This window comes from Heterocephalus glaber, unplaced genomic scaffold, assembly GCF_053883595.1.
Source record: "Heterocephalus glaber isolate CG9 unplaced genomic scaffold, H.glaber_assembly_v1.0 deba00001457, whole genome shotgun sequence".
Taxonomy (NCBI): domain Eukaryota; kingdom Metazoa; phylum Chordata; class Mammalia; order Rodentia; family Bathyergidae; genus Heterocephalus; species Heterocephalus glaber.
Genome location: NW_028258305.1, coordinates 23,830,208 through 23,855,696, shown reverse-complemented (window position 1 = coordinate 23,855,696; position 25,489 = coordinate 23,830,208). Strand labels below are relative to the sequence as shown.

At 51.8% G+C, this 25,489-nt stretch overlaps 1 protein-coding gene and 1 long non-coding RNA gene across 4 annotated transcripts; one reads left to right on the top strand and one right to left on the bottom strand.

Moving 5' to 3' along the window:
- Positions 1-1,379: 1,379 nt before the first annotated feature.
- LOC147826992 (uncharacterized) lies at positions 1,380-21,088 on the bottom strand. Of its 3 annotated transcripts, none has more exons than XR_015453139.1 (3): positions 20,875-21,088; positions 4,166-4,254; positions 1,380-3,303 (listed from the first exon to the last, which is right to left on the bottom strand). It is a non-coding gene; the product is annotated as an uncharacterized LOC147826992 (long non-coding RNA). The 3 variants fall into 3 exon arrangements; XR_015453140.1 differs by lacking the exon at positions 20,875-21,088 and adding an exon at positions 18,090-18,678; XR_015453141.1 differs by lacking the exon at positions 20,875-21,088 and adding an exon at positions 14,627-15,105.
- Six3 (SIX homeobox 3) lies at positions 13,601-25,258 on the top strand. The gene is made up of 3 exons (XM_004839389.4): positions 13,601-13,738; positions 21,253-22,021; positions 23,783-25,258. The coding sequence occupies exons 1-3, from the start codon at positions 13,684-13,686 to the stop codon at positions 23,973-23,975; spliced, it is 1,017 nt and encodes a 338-aa protein (XP_004839446.2). The 5' UTR covers positions 13,601-13,683; the 3' UTR covers positions 23,976-25,258.
- Positions 25,259-25,489: the final 231 nt, after the last annotated feature.

Below are 25,489 nucleotides of genomic sequence, written 5' to 3'. Positions count from 1 at the left end.
CAGGCATCTGTAGAGTTTCTTGGTTCTGAAAAGTGCTTCCTTCACCTCTGCTCTCCACTCATCTTTCCACAGATGCTCCACACATACACACACATTCACATACTCACACACATGCCTGCACACACTAGGCTTTACCTCAGAGTCCTCATCTGGGGCTGCACCCCTGGCTTGAGCATATGCTCATCAGGTGAGAGATGGTAGAAATCTCTGATTTGGGAAAGACATTCAAGGCTTTTTCCATTTTCTTTTGCTGTATAATGGAAAGCTTGAACAGCCAATAATGAAAATGAGATGCATCTGTCTCTTATCTTTTCCCTTTTATGTCCAGAGCAACTTATAGGCACGTACAGAACCAGGCAAAAGTCACCCCTGACCTTATTTGAGTTTTTAGTGGATTCCAGATTAAGACATATACTATTTGTTGCCTGGTTTGATTGTCCACCTTGCTAAATTACATGGACAATTAACACATCACCTATTCTTCTGTGTTGTCTTGGGCTGCAAAAGGCACCTGGCCCAGACATATGAGGGCCTGAGGTGGTCTGATATGCATCCTTTCGCAGGGATTTAACCCAGGGCCCTCCTCCACTTTCCACCCTTCCAGACAGGCATTTAGCAACTGTTGACATTTGTTCTGTAATACCGGGCCTGGCCACTAGGGATGCAACTGATTTCCTTTCTTTACCGGAACTAGAATGTGAGCAAAGGTTAAAAAAAAAAAAACTGTTTATCCCAGTTCTAGCTAATCAAAAAAATTTCAAAAAGTACTCAAAACTGAGACACTATAAACACAAAGCTTTTGAGCTTTTGTGGAGGCTCAACAATGAGATGGCTATGTTTACAGATTTTGGATTGTAGAGTTTTTTGTGATCAAAGACCTATACTTGTTAGTGAGGTCTTAGAGGGCTGGGAGCCACCCAGTTTATGATGTTTTGTTATAGGAGCCAGGGGGGATGATTACTCAAGTCAAGAGATAGGAGGCTAAGCTTAAGAGAGAAGAAAAGCCAAAGATGATGTTATGAAATAAGAAAAAAAAAAAACAAAAAAAAAAACAGAAAAAGAACTTGGGTGGTGCCCAAACCCAGGAGTCCAGAAGCATAGTAACATTAGAGCTTGGATGGGACTTGAAGGACCAGAACTAAAACCAAAACACCCCAATCTTTAGCATCAGGCTATGGACGTTTCTGCCCAGCCCAGCTTTTGATACTACTATTCTTTTCTCTGGCTTCAGAATATCTCTTTCCCAATTCCTCTAACCTTCAAACCTTGATTGCAGAATCCATGTGAATTGATTACAGCACTTTCATTGGAACATATTACCTGACCACGCTGGTGTCTTAATCTGTCCAGGCTGCTATAACAAAATGCTATAAACCAAGTGGCTTATAAACAACAGAATTTTTGTTTTATTTCTCATTCTTCTAGACACAAGAAGTCCAAGATCAAGGCACCAATAGATTCATTGTTGGTGAGAGTCCATTTCCTAGTTCATAGATGATGCCTCACAGGATGAAAGGGGCAAGACAGTTCTCTGGGACCTCTTTTTTTTTTTTTTTGGTACCAGAGATTGAACTCAGGTCCTGATGCTTGCGTAGCAGGCAGCAAAACCACTGAGCTAAATCCCCGGCCCTCTGGGACCTCTTTTATAAGGCTCCACCTGCATAATCTAACCATGTCCCAAAGGCCCCATCTCCTAAAACAACATGTGCATTTTTTAGGGACACGAATATTTAGACCACAGCAATGTGCAAGGGCTCATTCTCTCTGGGGGGCACTCCAGGGAATTAAGACCACTTGACAAGGTAGAACCTGAGTGCACAAGTCACATTCAAGGGTTAGTGTATGCCTGGAAGGAGGAAATGGCAGGCCTTGTAGGTGGCCACATGAAACTCGAAGTCTCTTCAAGGATGGCCATGCAAGCTGAAGCTGGATAAGTGGACAGATAGGAAGAAGGACTCCTCCAGCCAGACATCTCAGGAGCCTCTCAGCTATTCCATGAAGGCCAACCTTTAAGGTCTAGGATTTGTGGCTCAGAACCAGATTTTTTTGGAGGGGAAGAGTCTTGATAATTTTGAGTCTTAGAAGAAATGATCAAAGCCGGTGAAGCCTGGGTGTATGAGTGGATTACAAGCCTGCATGGGGGGCTGTCACCCACTGAGTTAGAGTAACAGATTGCTCATACCTGGCATATTCTCTGAGTAGAAAAGGAAGTAGCAAAATGGAATGAGACTAATAATAAGGAATTAGTTAATATCAGATGTTTTCTCCTAAGTTTCTGCTCGCCCAGGTCTGACTGGTATAGCTTATAATTAGTCTCTGCTTGCAGATGTGTGGCTCCAAAGACTTGTGGATTAAGGAGAAACTCTAGAATTTCTCAGTACCTGACAGGTTGTAACGTGAAAAGCTACACTTAGTCCATTAAAGATTTTTCACAGTGACATTTGAGTGCAGCTTGAGAAATATGCCACCTTGCCATTTATCATTTTCAGGGCATGGGTGTCGGAAAGGAGGTTGCTATGAAGAACAAAACAAAATGGATTGCATGTGTAGAGGTGAGCTGGTGAATACTGATAAATGCACTTCACTGAATGTCAGCAAATGTCACTTGAGAAGCCATTTGCAGCTACCATAACACTCCCAAACCCAACAAAGAGTGGCAAAAACAGGCAAAATGAACTGGGCGTCTAGCTTCCGCATGAATAAGCAATCAGCCCTCTCAGAAGTTGCACCACAAAGTTGTTAAACTTGATAGAAGGACCTTTTTAAAACCATACTGACGCACTATAGACTGCTACAGAGAACTGGAGACCTTCTGAGGACATAAATGCCATCACTCTGGGCAGGACTTAATAACCTCTCTTAATCCAGGTGGGTGCCTTCTTCTTCATGTAGAGACTGGCTATCTCTGAGGAATGCTTTCTGGGTTGCTCCTGCCCCGCTTGGTGCTTGTGCTCCTCCTATGGCGTCCTGTACTCTCCCCAGATCTACCTAACCTAGCCCCCTCTGCAGTGTGGTTGGGCATGATTGAGAATGTGGCCTAGGTGCCACGACTAGAGAATGCAGTCCTCATGTGTATATGCACTCATCCTTGACTGAGGGTTTAGTCTCTCACTCAGGAAAGGGGTTTTTAGTGTGTCCTCTGATTATGGACTCAGCTTCTGTTTCCTTCTTGGTGACCTGGCCAAAACTTTGCCTTTGTGTAATTTAGGATTTCTGGAAGCTGGGTTCAAGTTTTCTTCAGGTTTCAACTTGGACCAAGATGTTCCTCTCTTCCTCCTCAGCTTGGTGAATCTCCAAACTTCGCTGCGGGAAAATAAATGAGAAAGAAGATCATATTCCCAGCAAAAGCTCTATAGGGAAATATGAGACTCATTAAAATAAAATTCCAGGCCCTCTTCATTTTCTAATCTCTACAGAACCCCCCTTCCAACACATACACATAAAGTCATCCAACACTGTTTTCCTCCTTTATACCAAGAAAGTTACAGAGTAGCCTGAAGTCCTCTGGCCTTGTAAATGCACCACACACACACACACACACACACACACACACACACACACACACACGGCCTGATGCACATCATCCACACAAATTGAGGTCAATTCAGCACACATTGGAGCAATGCTGTGGTATAAGGCCTCCCGCACAAGAAGCCCTTTGTTGAATATACATCCTTGACTCAGGCCCTGAATGTGCTAATGGATAGACTTTCCTCTTCACACTGTTGCACCGTATGTTCAGCGTGTGTACCGTGGAGCAGAACACATTTTACAACCAGGAAGAGATGGGCTCTTGGGAAAGCAAGCTCCCCTCAGATGAACTCAGAGGAAGGGTTAGGAGGGGTTAGAGGCTGGCTCCATTTCCACACTCATTGCAGAGTCCTCCATAATCCTTGGTGTTTCCTCCTTTTGAATTAGGTTCTTCCCATGGAAAAAGCCTTGCTCGGGTCTTGGGAACTTAGAAGACATGTGTTTATTATTGAAATTGAATTGTCCTCAACTTGTGGACTTTCATGCTTAGTTTAGGAAGAAACAGTGGCTTGTTTAGAAAAAGATGATGAAAGCCAGATCTCTGGATCAGAGGTGGAGGAATCCCTAAGGGAGCATGGAGATGGGAGACATCCTGCATGGGGCAGGATCCAGAAGACTGCCTGGGACCACTTGCCTGGGCTGAGGACTTTCCAAATTCAGCTGTGTTCCAACGCGGGTGATGAAGCCCAGTCCTAGAGATCTGCAACAGCACAAAAATGTGTCCTGAAGAAAAAAATGAGAGGTTTAGATTTCTCACTTTTGTAGTATTATTTATTTTTCTGGCTGTACTTTTTAAATTTGTATTTTAAAGCTCAAACTAATAAGCAACTGTTTCCAAGAGAGGAAAAGAATAAAAATTAAAACCCCCGTTCATAATTGATTAATATCATCTGCATCCTACCATTTCTCCAGGGCAGAGCTATGTAAAACCCAGCCTTCCTCCTGTTTTTGTCTTTAGAAAACAAAAACAAAAGCCCTGTTACCTAGACAAGGAGAGCGAAAGTTGTCTCTGTCTTTCACGTAAGAAAAAGTAAAGGCAGTTTGAATGAGCTACTTTGCCGGCTAATTAGTGGCAAGACCAGTTTCCCCTGTTTCTAATCCAGAGCAAGGATGTTCTCCGTGGACTCCTCTCTGTTCTGTGCATAGTAACCATGTTGCATTCCAAGATGCTCTGAGAAAAATGCTAAGTGAGTAGCATAAGAGGAAGGGTATTAAAATACAAAACTCCTAAGAATGGCAGTATCTCTGTATAGGGAACGTTAGCCCACAGAAGCCTCTCTGAGTGAGAATCTTCTACTAGGTGATACCAACGGACATCATTTTGTCAGCTTTGGACATCAGCAGCCTCAAACTGACCTCTGCCATCCACCTCAAGGGAGAGAAATATGTAACATTAAAGCAGGAGAGAAATAAGTGAATTTTAGGTTAATGTGGCATCTGTCCCTATGGAGAAATGTTCAGAGGAATTTATCAGACTTCTGAAAAATTTTAATTACTTTATTCACTTATTTACATAGATATTTTTACTTGTCTACCTTATATCAGACCTGAAACCTTCTTAACTGGATACTGATTTTGTTTACATGTCATCCTCCTCACCCTCCTCACTCCTTCTTAACCTTTACTGCCCAGCTCAAATGCCACCTCTTCCAAGAACCCTTCTGAGACTTCTCAACTGTATATGTCCACTCCTCAACAACTGTCTGCTCTCTGAAAAAGAATTTCTATCTTATCTCTGCATGAAGGAGATGGTCTCTCCTAATCAGCTCTTTAAAATGAGATTTAATGCTACTCCCTTACACTGAGATTTAAACCATTTTGGTTTAAACAGCTTTCTCCTCCTCCTTGGCTTTGGGTTATGTCTAGATTCACCATAGAGTAAAAGGGAAAGATGCAGGTGAAAGAGAGGCAAGTGGATGATCTATTTGGACTCTTTGGGCAGTGGAGGCAAAATCAAACTGGCTGACTTGAGGCAGCAGGAGCTGAATTAGCCAAATAATTGCATAGATCCTGTCCTTTGCTGGCAAGAGTCACCCCTGGTGACACACTTGGGTATTAACATCACTCCTCCCAACCCTTTCAAGAAATATGCTTTAGAGACCTCGGAGTTGAAACCACATCCAGGTATAATGGATAGAAATGGGGAGAGTTTGGGTTTTGTTTTAGATTTGCCAGACTCAAGGCACCCAAACTTCTTTCTTAATACAGTGACTTTTGCTATTTCCCACAGGAAAAGTAGGAATCATTACCCTTGCCCTTTATAAATCTCTGCCCAGGTGGTCAAAAGCAAAAGAATACCTACCCCACCAGACCCACACCACTGATTTTACTATTGAAAACTAAGATTTTGCAAGAGGTTTTCAAATGTTAGTAATGACTCTTGATGGGAAGATTTTCTTTCATAAATCCGGGATTCAGGAATTCCCTTCCTTCTTCAGATATCTGATATTTTCTTATGGATCTTTCAGGGAAGCATGTCTCTTAGAAATTTTTGATCCTTTTAATGCATACAATCCCCTAAGTAGCCAGAATGCATCACATTCCAGCCACATAGTCCAAAATAGTGATTCAAGTCCCTATGATAAATGCCAAGTTTTAACAAGCTTGGATAACAATTATTTTGTTTATTTTTTAAAAACCTCACTAAACAGTTCAAAATAGCCCTCCCTTATCATAACTAATGTTTCATTTCAGGTTTCGTAAGATTTATTATTTCCATGTCCAATGGGGGGTGGTGCCTGATTTTATGAAGAAACAAGATTTTTGAAGCTTTGAAAAGTTAAGAATGATTGGAAAGTTTTTTCTCTTCTTATATAGCCACACGGGTGAAAAAATTATATCTATCTCCATTTACTTCCATAGTGAGAATTTCTGCTTTTGCTCAAAGGAAAAAGTTTTTGAAATAAGACAAATCTGTACATGGATGTTGCCAGAATAGGCATGAATTTACTGGAATTTGCACTGGGAGAAGTACCTTTGTCTACGGAGCATTTAAAGAAATTTTAATATTCAAACAAAAGCAGTATTACCACCACTATCTGTTCTCTCACCCAGAAGAGAAACAATTAATAATTTGCATACGCTCATGACACAAAATAAAGACAAAGGGCCCCCTCACAGGCCTTGGTTACTACACAGCCCTTAGTAAGCTGCACTGTTCTAGCTTCCACATGAATAGCGTTAAGCTCCATAACTAAAAACAAGGGTTCTGAGCCCTGCAGCCCATTCCCTCAGCAGAAGTGTTTCCTCCGATCAAACATCTCCCAATCTCTCCCTGAGCTCCTAGGCAAACAGAACATATAGTTCCAAGGGAAAAAAATATGTATATACTTTGCCCTTTTTATTTTAATGGCCAAACATTGTAATGGTAGCTAAATAGAAATTCTTGTCTGTTAATAGGTTCCTTTAGTTTGTAATAAATAGGAATGCTAATGACTAAAATTTGGTATTTGGTATGCATTAGCTTTTGTGAGCTTTTCTTTACAGTCCTCATTGACATGCAATATGGCAAGCTTCCTTTGAAACATATTTATAAAATAACTACAGTATAATTAAACCAACAAAGCCATCTTTTAAGTAAGCTATTAAGCTCAGCTTTTTTTTCACCTCTGTTAAATTTTATTTTAAAAAGAAAAATAGTTATGCCGCAACCCCACGGTATGTTTTATTCTGTGCATCTAATATTTCCTTTGCATCTGCAATCTATGCATATCTAATTCTTTTTGACAACTATGATTATTAATAAAGTGCTCATGAAAGATATGCTTCATAGCTTCTTCAACAAGAATAATGTTTTTTTGTTAATGGAAATGGTAACATATCTTGACAGATACAGTATATAAGATATGCTTTTTTCTTAATTGTTAATATTGCTGTGCTGAATACACAAGAAACAGATCAACAGATATGGCAGGTAATAATCAGCATAGATGCTATTTTATACAATGTAACTAAAAATATTTTAATGATAGAAAAGCAATAGATAAATAAAAGCAATTATGTTTAATTTTGCTTTCTGCGTGCGGGTAATTTTTTGATCGTCGCTGCTGTTGTCTGTGTTTAGCAAGGAAGCCCTGAGCTCAGAGTGATCACCACAGAGGCGGCTCTGCCTTCTTGCAGTCGAAGGGCGCTGCGAGCCGCCCTTTCTCTGCTCTTTCGGGCTTCGCATCGAGGGCTCACAGGACCAGGCAGAATGCTGATCCGTGACACAGGATGGCTCAAATCCACCGAGATCCCTGCAGTTTTGCAAACCACTCTCCCCTCCCCAGGCCTCACGGTTTCCCAAAAGAAAAAAAGGAGAACATTCCAGGATTGGGACTGGAGCAGCTAAAGCAGTCTGGGCTGTTCCTCTGCCTCCTGGACCCCGGCTGCTCTGCTCTGCCCCGCGCGCCTCTCTCCTTCTTGGAAACTCCATTCTCTCCAACGAGGGGCTAACGTGCCTCCTCTACCCATCCCCTGCGCAGAGAATAAACACAGTTGACATCACTGTTATAATCTTTATTTAAAACTGTTTCCTAGGTTACAAATTACCCTGCCTCCTATGCAACAGGTCCCTCCGAAGCGGTACCATTGCAGATTAACTGTAAAGTGTCCTATTAGAATAAAAGCATAAAGGATTAGGCAAAAGGGGCGACGCTCCAGAAATAACGCCGGAGCGCATCTCGACTGCGAGTCAGCCGGGAGAGATAACGAAGACGCTGGGTGTTCGGGCGCCGCGCTGCCGCGGAGCTGGACTCTGTTCCTCCGCTCCGGGCCCAGGCCCCGAACGCTCAGAGGCTGCGGCGCGCCCCGCAAGGGCCAGTGCGGCCGAGCTCTAGGGGCGAGGGTTCTTGGGCTCCAGGCATTAGAGACCCGACCCGGGGCCGGGGAAGGCGAGGGCCCGCGAGGCCGCGCAGGCAGCCCAGGGACTGCTGTGGGAACCGCAGGAAGCGCCACAGCGCGACCGAGTCCCGAAACCTCTGGAAGTGGCCCAGATGCTACAAGGGAGACAGGGTGTCCACACAGGGTCACTGGGTTTATCCCTGCGGCTGACACCGCATTCAAGGCCCCCACCTGATGGGGTCCCTCCAGGGATCCTCGAGTCTTTCTTGCACCAGTGACCCCCCACTCCAAGTCGGGTAGGCAGGTCAGGAACCCCGGCGCAGGCGTCTGTCCCCTTCCACGCCTGGGACTTGGGCTTTCTCACTGGCCCAGCCGAGGCCCTGCGTCCCAAGGGGCCACCCTACTCGGCTGTCCCTGCCCCCTCGCTCCAGGAAGACCTCAGAGCCGCCTGTCCCCTCGCGCTGCCGCCTACAAGGCCAGAACCCGCCGCGCTGGCCCCAGCTGGACTCGAGCCGCCCTTGGGCCACGGCCTCGGGCAACGGACGCAGCCCCACGGGCTGTTTGCGTGTCAGGGTGGAGGGCGCGGGGCTGGAAAAACAAACAGGGCCGGACGCGGGCGCTGGAGCGGGGGCTAGAAGGAAGTGCACGGTGCCACCGGCAGGAGTGCAGGACAAAGACTTCTCGGGAGCCCCGTGTCGGTCGTCACCCCGCGGTGACCCCGCCGGCCCAGCTGAGCCGCGGGGCTTGGGCCTCGCCTCGGAGTGGGCCGAGCAGCTCCGGAGGCGCACGCCAGGCGCGCAGAGGGCTCCGGGCGTGGGCTCCTCGGTCTCCGTAGGCCCGGCCCGCAGCCCGCCCGGAAGTCGAGAGGGACAGCGCGGCAGCGGGCCAAACCTCTTCCCGCCACAGAGTCCACCGAGCGAGGCCGGGGGCAACTCCATAGTGATGCCCTCCTGCGGGCGACTGGGCGACTCTGGGGTGCTCCGGAGCCACAGCCGTGCCAGCAGCCGAGGAGGGGGACGAGCGGGCTCCTAAGTGGACAGAAGTGGGCGACCAACTTCGCTCCGACTCCTGCTAGCAAGAGAAGGGCCCTGGCTGAGGCGGCGGCGGGAGGGGACTGTTGCAAACAGCTGTTCCTCATACATATTTCATTACACAATCAGATAATGCGTCCCACCACCTTCTCAATTATTCACAGATAAACATTTTCAAGACGTTTTGACATCTGTCTTAGTGCCTGCTATTAATTTAGTAATCACTGTAGTTAAAAATGTATGGGATTTTTGCCGTCGGAGTACTTCTCGGCGCGCGGGCCCAGTGTTGGGCTGCGGCTTGGAGTCCCGGACCTTGGGATTTAAGACACCTTTGGAGGTGAGTCGGCCTCTCTAGCGTACTGACACTGTTGTGGAAGGGATTAAAGGTTATTTTAATTTATTGTTGGAGATTATGTCATCTCCCCCACCCGCATACCCTCTGCATTTTCCCATCGAAGCCCTAGACCCTTAGTGGTGCCCAGCTTTTGCCCTGGGGATTGGGAATGGCGAGTTTCATTCTAGGCAGAAGTTGGGGCGATCCCAATCAGCTAATTTTGGAAGAAAGAAGGAGAAGCACACAATCAGAACTTCTCACAACAAAAACCTAACAATATAGTGAGCCCTAGTCAAGAGGTCACAAATCTATGCCGTTTTGCTCTGAGCCCTGTTTCCCTGAAAGAGGTGACAAGGACATTTGGGGAAAAGAAAAATAAGTTTGCTCCACTGACTGTACATGGGACATTGGGGCTATGAGAAAACAAGTCACTTTTCTGCTTGAGTGATAAATGTTGCAACTGGTACCACTATGTATGTGCAGTTTTTAAAATCAGCCAAGCAGAGTTTGGAGAATCTTGGAAGATTCAAAAGTAATAACAAGTATTTCCAACTTTAAAATGCCATAATTTATTTGAGAAACCTCTAGGTAAACTACCCAAAGAAGGAAAGAATACCTGAAAGTAAACAAGTTTGTTTCTTTGTGCTCTGAATCTCAGCTACAGTGAATGAAAATCTCAGCCTCACTTTGGATCTGAGAGTGATGAGTCCTTAGGCATTGCCCTGTGTCGAAGTCTCTTTTGGGGGTGAATCAGCTGGTGGACCCTCATCTGGGAATAAGGAAACATAAACCTGGGTGAAGAAGAATAGCCTAGAAGAAACCGTCTTTCTAATGAAAAATCAAGATTTCATGAGTCTAAAGTGAATTTCACTCATTATTGTTCAAAACACCTACAAGAGTAAACTCTAGATACGATGCCCAGGAATTAAGTATATCTTGAACAAGAAAATGACATGACATTTGCCCCCAAAATAGGAGAAAATTTTTCCCACTCACACCTCCATATTCCCTCCATTTCTAGGGCAACTACAGCTGCTGTGGCAAGTCCTCCTGCAGTGTTTTTGGGTGGTTCATTTTTTCTTCGCAAAATGGGCCCTCCTTTGCCCCTTAAAGGGTGGTCGTCCAACTTACTGGCCCAGAAACTACCTTTTATCCTTCTTTTTGTAAAAAAATTGAGACAAATCTTTCCAAACTTAGTCTCTACATTCAGATGAGAAAGAGGCTCAGAAAATGAGGTCAAAAGAGAGAAAGTTGGGAAGGAAGATGAAGTGGGGGAAGGGCACATTGCTCTCTGCATGCACAAAACCAGCCACTGTCCAGGGCTGTTCTCCTGGACTCCATGCAGGCAAATGGAGCAGACACCAAAAACAAGCTCGTGCAGCCATTCGGGCCTGGTGGAAGAGCCAACCTGGGAATCCCTGCTGGAAGCTCTTCAACTGGGCAGGGACATCAAACTCTGAGACTGGGGAGCAGGGGCTGAGAACTTCCCTTTATCTCACAAAGAAAATGAGTTTCAAAAAGTGTCTTTTTGCAGAGAATACTTTGACATACAGGGGACTCAGAAGTGGGACGAGAGGAGGGAGCTGAACAAGAAGTTTCTGTAAGGACTAGATTTAGGATAAGAGAAGCGAAGAGGGCAAAACAAGGAGTTTCTAAAACCTAGAAACTCTAGGTTCATTTCTAGAGCCATGGTTGGAGGGAATTAGACATCTTTGGCCCAGTGAGATTATCTATCCCCTCCATGCCATCCTCCCCCAGAATGCAATCTCCTAGGTTAAAAATGACAAATAAATATGAATAATCCCTGTCAAAATGAATCTTTCCTGTATTGCCCTCTTCTGGGTGTCTCCAACAGAGCAGGGAGGAAGGTGAAAAGGCTGACTTTGGTTCTTTTTGTTCTTTCTAGTCTTCAGGACTGGATCTGAAACCTTTCACCCAGTCAACAAAGTTTCTCCCTCGAGGCCAATGTCCCTCCCTCTAGCACGAAGCCTTGCTGCCTGCATCTTTGTTCTCCTATTCTCCCTGTGTGCAGCTTCCTGTACATCTACCTGAGTGTCTGGGGTCAATCCACGTGGGCACTGTGCCTTTTGTCTGCATCTGGACGACTGGGAGTACACTCGTGCATTCGAATAATTATGCCTGTGGACACTTCTTTATTACTCAAATTCTGCTGTGAGTGTTCCTTTAATCTGCCCATGTGTGTTCTAGTAAATTGCATGGACGTTCTGCACACAGTCGGGTGATTCATTCTGAGCCGGAGCTCAGACTGTTTGCCTGGGGAGGTGAAGTGTGCAAGTGCAAACTCTGTGCTTTGGGTGAGATCCAAAGTTGATAAGACTTGCTGACCCTAGGGCCCCTAGGCCTCTTTTACACTTTCAAGTGCCCTATTTCTTAACCTTTCAGAAAGAGAGAAACTCTCGGGCCATCCTGTGCCACAAAACCTTTCAGGAAGGGTAGAAGCAACCTTCGGGACCTCTCCTGGTGAATCGTGGCCTGGCGGGGTGGAATGCGGGAGAAAAAGTCTCCTTAGAGCTCTCCACGTCAGCCCCCATGAGGCCACCTCGCTGCAGAGTGCTCCCCGTGCTCTAGGGAGAGTGGAAATCCAATTGTGGACGTCGCAGAACCTAGAGGCGAGTAATTGGAGGGTTTGGGGACACAAGTCTCCTCCTCGGCCTCCCGGGGACAGCTCTATTAGCACCTGGGAACTAGCCTCGGCCCGCCCCCTCGGCCCCTCCTCCAGCGCCGCGCCCAGCAGGCTGCTGGAGTGCGCTTTATCACCACCCCAAGCACCTCCGGGCCACGACGTTTTTCAAGGCACCTGGGGTGCCTGGGGGGCATGATCTGGGAGTGAGGTGATCACAAAGAGTGACCGCAGTTTCCCTAAGGCGGTCATGGACGCATTCTTCCGCCGGAAATCCGCCTCGCGGCCTGTGCACCTTCTCTTCGCAGAGGTCCTGCGGGGCGCTGGCCTCCGGAGTGCGGGGTACCGAGTATGTGTGCACGTGTTCACGTGCGACTGGAAGCGATTTCTTGTGCGTTCCTGGAATCCTCTAGAAGTGTTCTCTCTTGATTGACAAAGCTGCTGTCTCGCGGCTAACTTCAGGTAGTCTGTTCCTAGAGGACCAATGCCAGTTCGACGGTCGGTCGGGGTGTCTCTCCTGCTCCTTAGCGAGAAGTGAAGCCACCTCTCCTCCGGCATGCAGCACAGGTCGAAGGGCCAAGGCCCATGGACCCCGAGGCTTGGAGGACTGAGGCCTTTCAAGTGAGCCCCAGTGTTCTGACCCTAAGGCCCAAGCTGCTCCGGTGCCCATTCAGGGTCAGGATGGAAAAATCTACGTGGGAACGAGAGACCAGGATAACCGGCCCAGACCCCTTGCGGGTGAAATCCCAACCTCGACGCGTTGGACCTACCAACCAGATATCTCACTGCTGACCCACTCTGGAATCCGGATTGGCGGCGGCGAGGCGGGGTGGGAGGGATGGTGAGGGAACTGGGTTGGGACAGGATGGAGGTGGAGATGGAAAGAGGGAAGAAAAAGAAACAAGACTGAGTGGGGATGTGGAGATGGATGAGGATGCGCCGGAGGTGGAGTTGGGGCTGCCTCTGAGCGCGCTTGTCACCCTGCTATGGAGAGATGCATCTGGCTGCTGGTCCCCCCCCCCGAAAATCAAGCTAATGATGTAGTAATTTAGGAGGAGGTGAGGGCTGGGCAAAAGGAGGGAGAGGAGAGGATGGGGAAACGCGCGCCCCAAGAGCGAAAGCAAACATCTAGCTGTGGAGGCGCTGCCCGCAGGTCAGGCTTCCCAACAGGTTAGCTAGACTGAGATCCACCTGGTATTTCGCAGGAAGGGGGGGGGGGACAGAGGAGGAGAGAGTCTTACTAGGAGATAGAGGGAGGGAGGGAAAGAGAGATAGGAGCCAGAGAGCGCGCCGCGCGGTTTAAAAGGAGAGACTTACACTTCCTAATGAATATTTATCCGCCGCTGCTTCGTGCTCCCAGCTTCCCTTACCTTTCCGCAGGTAAGATCCTGCCCGAACCCCCAGACCTGGGGGTTCCTCCCAATTCCCCCAAGGCGGGCGCCCTTGGAGGGCCGGGAGGGCTCTTGGCAGGAGGGATGGGGGTTGGGAGGAAAGAGGCTCTGTGCTCGGCTGGGGCGCCGGGGAGTGTGACCTCGCACCGCCAAGAACCGCGTGCTTGGGCTACCTGTGTGGAATGGGTGTGAGTGTGCGTGTAAGTGAAAGAGAGACGGAGACGGGAGGGGGAGAGAGGCTGTGCGCCCTCGAGCGCGCATCTGGTTTTGGCACGCTCTGGGGACATTTTCCGACTTTTCACTTGGACGCCCGGGATTTCTCGCCTTTGCCTTTCTTTCCTTCCTCTCCCTCTCTGTGGGCCACGTTCCCTACCCCACTCCTAGCCCTGGCCGCCGGGAAGCTCCTCCGCCCGCCTTTGTACCGCTGGCGCGGGCTTCCCTAAACCGGATCCCCTGGGCCGGACCCCGCGTCTCTCATAAAAGAGAATGAATAGTTCGGTTTCCACAGTAAACGCCCACACAAAGGCCGCTGGCTAAGGGATCCCCTGTTCCCCCTTCTGTCAGCTCGGCTCTCGAGGTGCGGCGGCGCGCTCTCCCTCCTTCCCCCTCTTGGGGCGCCAGGGCCCAGTCCCAAGAGCTAAGAGCGCTGCTCGGGACCGAGGTACCAGGAGGAACTCACAGGGGCTGCCTGCCAGCTTTGCAGGGCTGGAACCCCGAGCCCGAAGACCCCAGGGGAGGGCGCTGCTCCCCTCCAGGAGCAGGCGCGGGCGGGAGGGGCCCTGCGATCTTAGTCCCGCCTGGGGGGAAAAGGGAGGGGGAAATGACGGGGGTCAGGGAGGGGCTGGCGAAATAACCAGAATCCTTTAAACAGACTTACCTAGCCACCTGTTGAGAATCCATTTGGGGTCGGCCGGCTTCCAGGCTGCGCGAAGTGGACTCACAAAACCCAAAGCCAAGTTGGAAAAAGAAAATTCTGACCAGGTCCTGCCGGACGCTGGGATTCTCTGCATGGGGACCGCGAGGCTGGAGAGCCAAGAGAGCCTTTGCCAGGGGCTCCGCCACCCCAGCTCCCCCATCCCACGCCTTCTTGGCTCCGAGGCCTGTGACTCAGAGCCTGTGGACTAGGCGCTCAGGGCCCAGCATCCGCAGCTCGGCTTAAGCCGGGGCAGATGTTCTAAGCCCTGCTCAGAAGTCAAGAGCAGCAGCGCCGCCGCTCCTCGAGGCCTTTCAAGCCTCAGCCGCTCCTTATTCTTGTGCTTCGGCCTCTCCCGGTGCCCCCGGAGACCGGCCGCTCCCTTCCCGCTAAATCCCCTTCGGGGTCAGTGCGCTACCAGCACCGGGCCGCGCGCCTCTCCTGCCAGCCGTGTGGCTCTTAAAGAGCTGCGCCCCCCCTCCGCCCCGCGCGCTCCTCAGACCCCCGCCTCCCCGCCCCTTGTCTCCGGATCTAGCCCCCCACGCCGACGCCTGAGATCCCTGCGGCCCCGACCCACCGACCGTTGCCCGCGGACTCCCAGCCCCCTCCTTTCGCCTCCTCCCCTGAGCAGCCAGTGGGCCTGGCCTTGGGGCCACAGAACTGAGATCTACCCTCCACCTTAGGTCCCCCTTTTCCCCAACAGCGCCCACCCCTTGGCTTCCCTGCTCCTACTTTTGCCCTTTGGATCCACCGCGGCCTGAGCACCGCCTTTACTCAGCTCAGGGCTGATCCCTACACATTGTCAGTTTGGGCTTGATGTAAGGGGTCTTAGAGTGGGAACCCGGGTGGCTTTGCCAGTGAAACTGGAGGGAGAGGGAGAGGGAGAGGGAGAGGGAGAAGAAGGAAAGGGCAGAGAGGCAGGCTAGCCGGACGGAGAGGGCTCTGCCTTCTGAGAGGCAGAGGAAGGCTGGCCTGTCCCTCTACTTTCTACAGTTCCAGGCCCCCAGAATGGGGTCTGGAAGCTACCAGCCCGACCAGGCTCACTGTGTCAGAGCATCCCTGGCATATAAGGGGAGGGCCTCTGAGCGTGGACCTGGGAGCACCCAGCTTCCCATGCCCTCCAAAAAGTAGCCTTCAAGGGCTCAGGAGCTAAGAGTGCAAGGTGGGGGTGACAGAGAACCCTGGGTTTCCCTTGAGTCCAGGGAAAAGGGCAGTAGAGGAGAAAGGGGACAATGTCTGAAGACTGAAGTGCAATTTCTTATAGTTTCTTATATTTTCTGGTCAACCACATTACTTGTCCCAAGAAAAGGAGGGAAGGGGAGGAGTAGATGGTGGCCTTAGTTTCCCTTCCTTCCAGAGCTTTCTGCCTTTTCCTCTCTCCTGGGCCTGCATTATGCCCAGTTGCACCCAAGGAAGATGGCCCCTCCTATGGCACTTTCTTCAAGCCTGCTCAAGACCAGAAACACTATTACAGGGACACCAGAGAAGAGACAGTTGGGTGTGGGGTGAATGGTTAGCATAGGCTGTGGTATCCGGCCTTCTCTTCCCGGTCTCCAACAGTCCCAACATTCGGCTGTACAGTATTTGGGCTCTTCAGATGGCGTTTGGCGGCGGTGGTTTGGGGAGCTGAGCTTGGCCGCCCTTGTCAAAGGCAGGTCTGAGCTCTGGTTGTCAGAAGAGGACTGGTGGGAAGAAGCGTGGAGCCTCCTGGGAACTGGAGACCAAAGGAACTTGAGGAGGAAGGGAGATGCCCTCCCCTGGGCAAGTGCCCTCTGCCACTCCAACATTAGTGCAGATGTGTCTTTGAGGAACTGGAATGACTAATTGATTTGCTGTTGTCCCTCTTGGGAGAGGGAGACTGATCCTGGACCAGATTCTGAGGCTGCCTCCACCCCACACATACATCCACACCCACACAACTAGTATGGCTCACACCTTCAAGTCACCTGCTCCTTTCTCAAGGGGCTAGATCACCACAGCCAGCCAGGCTGGGTTTATGCCCACACTCCTGGGCCTGGCAGTGGGAGGTGCCTGTGGCCCAAGACGAGCCAAACTTCTCTTATGTAAGGATGTGGGGGGTGGAGGAGCCTTTAGCGGCGGTGGGGCTCATTAGGCAGAGCGGGGTGCCGAGAGGTGCGCGCTGCCTGCCTCCGAGGCTGCCTTTGAGCCGACCGGGCGGCTTCATTAAGCGGCGCTAACAAGGCGTACAAATGCCAGGCCCAGCAGCTTTCTTGCAATGCCGGGGCCTTAGCAGGGCGCCAGGCTAATGAGGGTCACTCAAAGGGGCTGATCAAATATTCAAATTTCCTCGCACGCCGGGAACTTTTATGCAAGGAGAAAGTTGAGGCAACTGAGCTGTGTTTACGGTCCCGGACGACAATTGCTTAGAGCGCGGGTCCCCGGAGGCTAAGATGGGGGCGGGGGCGCGGGGAGGGAGCGGTTGTTGTTGTTGTTGTTGTTTTTCAAAGGAAAGTAATCGGGGTCCTTAAAGGGCTTCGCGGCCTCCCGGCCTGTGCGCTGAGCTCCCCTGCGCCCTCCCTGGCGGTCCGCGCCAAGCGCCTCAGTTTGCGGCTTGCGGGGAGGCCTGACCGTGGGCCACCGGGCCAGCCCCCACCTCCCGACGTCCTGGGGGCCGGAAGGGGCGGTCCCCTGCCCCCCCCCACCTTCCCTGGCCTTCTGAGCGTCCTGTTGGGAGCTGGGCAAGTCCGAGTGGGTGCAACTACCCCAGCCCTCCGTATCCTCCTCTCCCAGAGGCCTGCAGACCCCTGTAACCGGAAACAAGCAAGTCTCTCCGGCGCGTCTCCTGTTTGAGATTGTCCCAGTGCTGGAGTTGGGACTGACATTTGTAAATAGATGCCCACTAACGCCTGATTCCAGAACATTCTCCAGTTCAAACGCCCTCTTTTCTCTTGGCCCCACCTGAATATTGTATTTCCGGAGGCCTCCACCGAAGCGGGAACGATAGTGACAGTTTTGGTCTGCACAGGTGACCTCAGGCTGTACCAGTTCCAAGACCCAGATCTCAGAATCTCAGCAGCCAGAGGTCAAGAGAGAGACCTAGAAGCCCCGCAGGCTGACCTACCTCATCACTATGACTAACTCGGGGTGCAGGCGTCTTTTGGCCCTTGCTGAGGAGTCCCCGGGGCTCACTTGCTGGCTCTGCAGCTGCCCAGTGGGTTGGTCCCAAGACCGGTGAGGAAGGCAGCCTGGGGCTTGGAACCCGAGTTCCCTCTGTTCTTATCCCCATTCCCCAGCACCCAGCAATTGGGGAGGAGAAGCCCTGATGCCCCACAGCCGTCCTTCCCGCCCGAACACACTTGGCACCCCTACACCCAGAACCTAAGCAGCCTGCGCTTCCAGGCCCGCCATCCGCGCCAAGGACCGGCCGCCCCGCCTCCCCTCTCAGCTCTGTGGACTCTCAACTTACTGACTTCAGGCGCCGCGCCGGGCGTAGGGCTTCGGGCTAGGGCCCAGAGGCGCTGGCGTTGGCGGGCCGCGAGGTGGGCGAAGTGGGCGCCGCGAACTGGGCTCCGCGGGGAGGCGCGGACAGCCGAGGGCTGCTGCCAGCCGGTGGCGAGGAGCCGAGTGCCGGCGCACAAAGCTGCGCGCTCGCCGCCGCCCTCCTCCCGGGTTTGAGCTTCTGGACCGCGGCCGCCGCCTGCGAGGTTCGCAGGCGCCCCAGTAGAGGCTGGGGGACCGGGGTGTCGCGGAGCGTAGTCTCTGCGCGAATTTCCTCAATTATCCCTTTGAGCGAGGATTTTCAATTTCAGTGCTTTCAGCAAAGCCCGAGGCACCTGCCCAGCCTCCCTCCGGGGCTGGCACCGTAGCGGCGGGGAGAGGCCAGGTCGCCCCCACCCGGAGGCGGGGGTGGGGGGTGGGGGTGAGGGAATAGGGAGGGACTGGCCAGGTTCATTCGCCCGCCCGGCGCCTGGGTCCCCAGGTCCGGGGGATGCAGTTTCGGGGTCACGAGCTGCTTTCAAAAAGTTGAACACAATATTCGGAAACCCACCCGTAGGAATTCTCCCCCCACACGCGGCACAATACCCACTCCCCTCCCCTTTTTCATTCCTGCCTCCCCTGCTTCCTCCTCCTGCCCCTTCCCCCTCCCACCTTTCAGTCTGTAATCCTTCCCGTACAAGAGAAAGGGATCGGGAAGAAAAGACGAAGTGTCTGTTTTTGTGTCCCAACCTTTGGGCTTTTTCTGGGCCTGCAGTGAACGACCGCCCAGAGCTTGGCAGCTGAGCGGGAAAAGAACTCACGGTCGAGAGGAAGACACAGTATAAGGAGAGACCCCCAAAGTGGGGCTTGATGAATCTTCCCCTTGGGGGGATATTTCTCTGCCCAGTCAGGGGTTTCGATATGTTACCCCAAACTGCCTTTAGGGCAGAGTGAGCCAAGCCCTATCCGGAGTCTCCTAGTCTCCCTGGAGTCTCCAACGCTGCGGGAGTCAAGGCCTGAACTCGGCCTGAGCTCCGGGTTTAGGGACTGGGATAGTCACAGCCCTAGTCACGTTAGTCCTATTTAAATTCTCCCTCAATCTCTTTTTCTCTCCTCCCTCACTGAGATCTCTAAAGTGGTGTGGACCGGCGCCGTGCCTCCAGATCTGCATCGGAATGCAGAAAAGATCTTTTTTTTTTTAAGTTTTGAATTCCTCAATGATTTTTCTTCTGGAAAGGCAGCTTAGGATAATTATTTCAGCTTTATTGAGGGCAGATTAGTTGAAGTCTGAGCACTGCGTTTCAATACACGTTGTACACGGGCCGACAATGTGGGCATTGTTGGCTACTGTGTGTGAATCCATTCAACATATACACTTTTTAACACCAAACCGAGTCCTGTCTAAATATACACAGTGCTGGGGAAAGACGTCTCTGACCCTGACAAATCTGCGTAAATCACACTTCCATAGTTACAGAAGCCTCACAAAGGGAGACCAGCTCAAGATGCTGATTACATCTTCTTAAATGCAACATACCTAGGGATAAACACCCAGGCCTCGCCTGGGGGTAGCAGCAGCAGAGGGAGGGAAGGCCCTCTGGGTTCTGTGGACGTTTTAGGCTCTGTTTTAGGCTTGCTGGGTTACTTTCCCTACAGAGAAATTAAGCAGCTTATTATTATTATTTACAATATGAGCAAACAAGCAATTATTAGGCCTTATCTGCCTTTTCAGGTGGTCTCCAAAGTTTCAGTGCCCTCTTGGGGCTGGTGGGCAGGCCCAGAGGTCCTTCTGGTGTGTGAGGGAAACCTGCATCTTTCTGACTCCCTGGGGTCCAGCAGGCCCCCAAGTTTCTGGGCCTGGGCAGCTCCTCCACATCTCCCTGAGGCAGCTGAAGTGTGTGAGGGGGCACAAAGAGTCAGGTTGCTTTTTAACATGAAAAGAAGTGTACTGTTGTTTCTTTTATTTTATAATACAAAGTGATGGATGAAATCAAGGCTCCTTGGCTGGGAGCAGAGTAAAGAGAATTCCAACCAACGAAGAGGGAGTTGGGGTGAATGTAGCCTACAGGCACAGGCCAAAGAGGCCAGAACAGCCTACCCCATCCTGGATTCCGGGCTCAGACTCCCAGGTGCCAAACGTGCCCCCCCCCAATCTGCTATCCCATGGCCTTCTGAGCCAGGGTTGATGTTTGGTGGGCCCTATGATCTCATCTCCTTTCTTCTTTGCCACTATTAATGCTCACATAGGCAGAAAGAGGCTGTCCCACGTACACACCATGTGCAAAGCTTGCCTGCTTGGTTGGCCCTTGTCCTCTCTTTGCAAGCAGGCCACACCTTGTCATCAGGCCGCGGGGAGCTTCTTGCCTTCCAACAAAATCCCCCCCTTGTAACCGGTCACCTCATCCAACTACTCTGTGCCCCTAGCTTTTTGAATTTCTGGATCAACTTCTGTGGGGAAGAGGAAGAAGGAGAAAGAGTGAGAGCCAGAGAAAAGGAGAGGAAAGAGGAGAGAAGTGATAGAGGAGGCAGAGAAGGCGAAGTGGCGAGATTAAGAGTTGCAAAGATTAAAAAAAAATTCTTTCTCCCCCTTCTTCCTCCTTCCCTTCTCTCCCCCTCCCCCCCCCCTTTCTGGCTAAGTGGTAAAACCGTCCTTACGTTCTCTGTATTGATTGGCAGGGCTGACAGTGATTGGCAGCGGTTGCCGTGGCAACGCCACAACGACACGCCGCAGACCAATAGAAAAGCGAAACAAAATGTTTCAATGCTGCACTCACTGTGGATTTAGGGGAGATATGATGAGGCTGTTGTCATTAGGGCGATTGCTGTGGAATCGCTGAATCTTGACTCGGCGGTGGTTGGCTCTCCCTCTCCTCTCTCCCTCTCCCTCTCTGTCTCGGGCTCGCTCTCTGCGCGCGCGCGCCGGGCCGCTCTCCTTCCTCCCTCTCTATGTGGCTGCGCGGGTGTGTGTGTGTGTGGATGTGTGTGGGGTGTGGGTGTCCCTTACGTCCTTCCTCCTCCCCCTCCTCCTGCTCCCCCCTCCTCTCCCTCTCCTCCTCCCCCCGCTCCTCTCCCTCCTCCTGGTCCTCATCGACCCTCTCCTCCTCTTCCTCCCCTCTCTTTTCCTCTCCCTGAATTTTCTCCTCTCCTCTCAGGTCAGTCCATGGTATTCCGCTCCCCCCTAGACCTCTATTCCTCCCACTTCTTGTTGCCAAACTTCGCCGATTCTCACCACTGCTCCCTACTTCTGGCGAGCGGCGGCGGCGGGAGCGGCGCGGGAGGCGGCGGCGGGAACCGCGCGGGAGGCGGCGGCGGCGGCGGCGGCTCCAGGGCCCCCCCGGAAGAGTTGTCCATGTTCCAGCTGCCCACCCTCAACTTCTCGCCGGAGCAGGTGGCCAGCGTCTGTGAGACGCTGGAGGAGACGGGCGACATCGAGCGGCTGGGCCGCTTCCTCTGGTCGCTGCCCGTGGCCCCCGGGGCGTGCGAGGCCATCAACAAGCACGAGTCGATCCTGCGTGCGCGCGCCGTGGTCGCTTTCCACACGGGCAACTTCCGCGACCTGTACCACATCCTGGAGAACCACAAGTTCACCAAGGAATCGCACGGCAAGCTGCAGGCTATGTGGCTCGAGGCGCACTACCAGGAGGCCGAGAAGCTGCGCGGCCGCCCACTCGGCCCGGTGGACAAGTACCGCGTGCGCAAGAAGTTCCCGCTGCCGCGCACCATCTGGGACGGCGAGCAGAAGACGCATTGCTTCAAGGAGCGGACTCGGAGCCTGCTGCGGGAGTGGTACCTGCAGGACCCCTACCCCAACCCCAGCAAGAAACGTGAACTGGCGCAGGCCACCGGCCTCACTCCCACACAAGTAGGCAACTGGTTTAAGAACCGGCGGCAGCGCGACCGCGCCGCAGCGGCCAAGAACAGGTCAGTGGCGGGGTCCTAGGTCTGGCTGCAGCTCCTGGCCCGGGCCTGGGAGAGGGGTTGAAATGCAGGCAAGCAGATTTAGTAGGGGCGGCCGCCCAGCGAGCGCCAGAGAAGCCTCGAATCTCTGGCCAGTTGGAGAAAGTTTCCGCTGTCCCTGGCGCGCAGAAGAGGGGCGGGCTGCGGGTTTATTGACTGCTTTGCCCTGGAAGGGCTTTTGCCAGGGCAGACAGAGTGTGCACATAATCCCGAGTGCCTACAGCCCGTGGTCCTGACCCCGGGAGCTGCAAGAGGAGCTCTCTTCCGTCCTGCTTCCAGCTGGATGCTCCTCTGTGCCCAGAGACAGGGAGGGCAGGAAAGCACTCCTTGCCATCTTGCTCTTATTCCCATGCATTGCAAAAAGAAAGTGGAGAGGAATTCACAAAAGTCAGGCAGAATAAAGTGAGCCCGGGGCCCTGCCACAAAGGGAAAAGGCCGGTGGCCACCATGCAGAGGTACAGGACCCCAAAGAGGAGAGCCCGGCTGGGAGTGCTGAGGCCTAGTGTGTGTCGGGGGCAAGTGTTCAATCCGGAGTGTGCAGGTGCCTGGAGTCGGCCTCCTTTCCTAGCCGAAGAACATCCCTTTTGGTCCATTAAGTTGGGAAACGTACAGGAACAGCCCTGCTGTGGGCAAGTTGGTCAGAGAGTCACAAAGTGGTACAGGGCTTGGCCATCATCAGAGCTGGGTCAGGAGGAAGTAAGGAGTAAAAGAACTGGAGGGACACAGAGGGAAGGGAAAAAGGAGTGGGGTAAGGAAGGAAGGGAGGAAGTTGGATGAAGGCTGGGTCCCTGATCGGCTGGAAAGGCACAGGGCCTAACAGTCCTGCAGGGAGCAGGCCCGCCAGCTGCTGACAGCTGCCCGGAGGCTGGGGGCTGAGTTTGAGTTCCTGGGGTGTGTTCAGGTTTATTAGCCCAGCCAGAGCCCATGGCCTTCTTACTCCTGCCTGTAGAGCCCACTTTTCGCCTGATGGGGGGAGCACCCAGTGCCAGGCGAGTGTTTTCTTGTGGGGAGAAGTCGGAGACACTAGGTTTGGGCTGCCAGAGCAGGCTCTGTGCTTCCCTCTTGCTTTCTCCTTCATTCCCTTTTTTCTCTCCCTCCACATACCCTACTTTTCGCTTCCAGCTTCTCTATTTTCTCTTCCCGGATCATGCGCTCTGAGCAGGGATCTAGAGAGCAAAGCCCGAAAATGCTACCCAGTGCTACAGCGAGAGGCAGCGGGTGAGAAACCCACAGCTCCGAGTGTAGTTCGCAGGGGCAGGAGGTATTGAGAGAACTCCAGTGTCCGCTGGCTCTCTTTCTCTGAAGGCAGCAGGCTCAGTCTGAAGAGCTCTAGGGGCTGGGGAGAAAGAAGTGCCGGGTTCCTCCCTCACTTGTGCTCCTTCCGGACTCCCAGTCTTTTGCTGCAGCCCAGGCCTCCCCAGGCGGCCCGCCTCGGCTTCTACCTCTCCTCGGTCGTAGTCCGGTCCCTATCTGGGAAGCTTGGAAAGCTTTCCTGGAGAAGGGAGCCCACAGCCACCCCGGCGAGGGGGAGGCTCTTCGGCAGCGTTCGGGGAGTAAGGAGCAGCTGGGTGCCTGAAAGGAAGAGCTCAGAGAGCACAGTCAGGGGCACCGGCTGGGGGAGGCCGGAGCAGCGCCGGTGGCCTGCGGCCACCGGGCTCCTGGCCGCGCGGGGGAGCGTGGTAGCGGCGCTGCGTCAGGGCGGGCACGGCTCTCTCTCTTCCGCAGGCTCCAGCATCAGGCCATCGGACCAAGCGGCATGCGCTCGCTGGCCGAGCCCGGCTGCCCCACGCACGGCTCGGCCGAGTCGCCGTCCACGGCGGCCAGCCCGACCACCAGCGTGTCCAGCCTGACGGAGCGCGCGGACACCGGCACCTCGATCCTCTCGGTAACCTCCAGCGACTCGGAATGTGATGTATGATAGCCAAGGCCGCCCTCTTTCCCCTTCTTGCCCTCTCCCCCTCCTCCTTCCCCTCCTCCTAGCCCTCCTTCTCGACCTCCTCTTCCTCCTCCAGCCCCAGAACAAACCGAAATCAGGATACACAGCCACACACACACACACACACACACGTCCACACACACACACAGTCACTCCAGCCAGAAATATTTAAAAAGCAAGAAAAATAACAAATTAACCGCAAACCACCGACAACCCCCTACCACCATCTACTACCACGGCCGTCCCAAAGGACCGCGCTCCGACAGTAATGAGTGCTGATACTGCGGGCAGAAAACACAAGAGAGGTGACAATTGTATACTTTCTAGGACAAGCACGGCTTCTCCTTTTGGTTCCCATGGACCTGGCACCCCACCTGCATGACGATTTATTTGTATCTGGGAAAATATTCTCTCTAGTTTAAATGATTTAAAAGAGTCGACTATACAAAAACCACCACCACCACAAGACGACGAAAGGAAACCAGACAAAAAGAAAAAAAAAATCGGCCATCTCTGTTCTGAATTTGTTTTTAAAAAAGAAAAAAAGAGAACTCTTCGAGAGAGAAATAGCAAATGTTTCTCACCTTTTGTTGCTCTCTCTCCTTTTTCTTCTCTCGCTCTCTTTCTTTCTCTTCTCTCTGTTTTTAAGTCCAAGTATTGGTCAAACAAGATGCAATCTACTGTTTTTTGTTCAGCAGACAATCATTTTCTTCGTAAGCACCTTTTCCTCTCCACTCTGTCACTGCCTGTGTGGGTACTGGTTATAAATGTGGAAAAAGAATAGTTATGACTGTAACAGATTTTTATTTTTATTTCAAAATTTTATATGAATTATGTATATCTTAATGATCGGTCATTTTCCCAGTTTGTAATATATGTGTAGAAATTGCCTGTATATGATATTGCTTTTTCTCCTCTCCCTTTCTGTTTCTTTCTCTTTTCTCCCTACTCCTTCCTCCCTTCCCCTTCACCTGTATCTTTCTTTTTTGGGGTTTCCCCTCCCACTCGGCGGTCCCGGCGTCGACTTGGCAGTCAAGGCTTGGCGTGGCGGCCTGGGTTAGGAAGAGGGACCCTGTCGCTAGTGAAAGCGGAGAGTGAGACTAAGACCGTAGTATTCTTATGCAAAAGCTATTTCAAGTATTTCTTAGCTGCTTTGGAGGTATCTCTCACTCCCCGTAGGGCGCTTTAACTGTTATCTTAACCGCGTGTTTATCTATATGTAAAAACTTTCTAAAGCAAATACAGTATTCTCCATTTTCTTATCACTCCCCGAGACTGTTTTTTTTTTTTTTTTTTTTTTTTTTTGTCCCCCTGGCCCGAAGCCACGGGGTGCTGCGGCCAGGCCTTTGCTTGCCTCTCCGGTTCAGTGGTCTGCTGCTGGAGCTGGGGCAGGATGACAAAGCTGGGCCTGAGCTTTTTCAGGGAATTGTGTGAAAAAAAAAAACAAAAACAACAAACAAACAAAAAACCAAGATGAGACCCTTTGGGACAGGAGC

Excerpts from the sequence above, each read along its gene's own strand:
- Six3 (XM_004839389.4), top strand. The coding sequence starts at position 13,684 with ATGAATATTTATCCGCCGCTGCTTCGTGCTCCCAGCTTCCCTTACCTT. Across the intron at positions 13,739-21,252 it reads CTTCCCTTACCTTTCCGCAG|GTCAGTCCATGGTATTCCGC; the intron begins GTAAGATCCTGC and ends CTCTCCTCTCAG. Across the intron at positions 22,022-23,782 it reads GCCGCAGCGGCCAAGAACAG|GCTCCAGCATCAGGCCATCG; the intron begins GTCAGTGGCGGG and ends TCTCTTCCGCAG.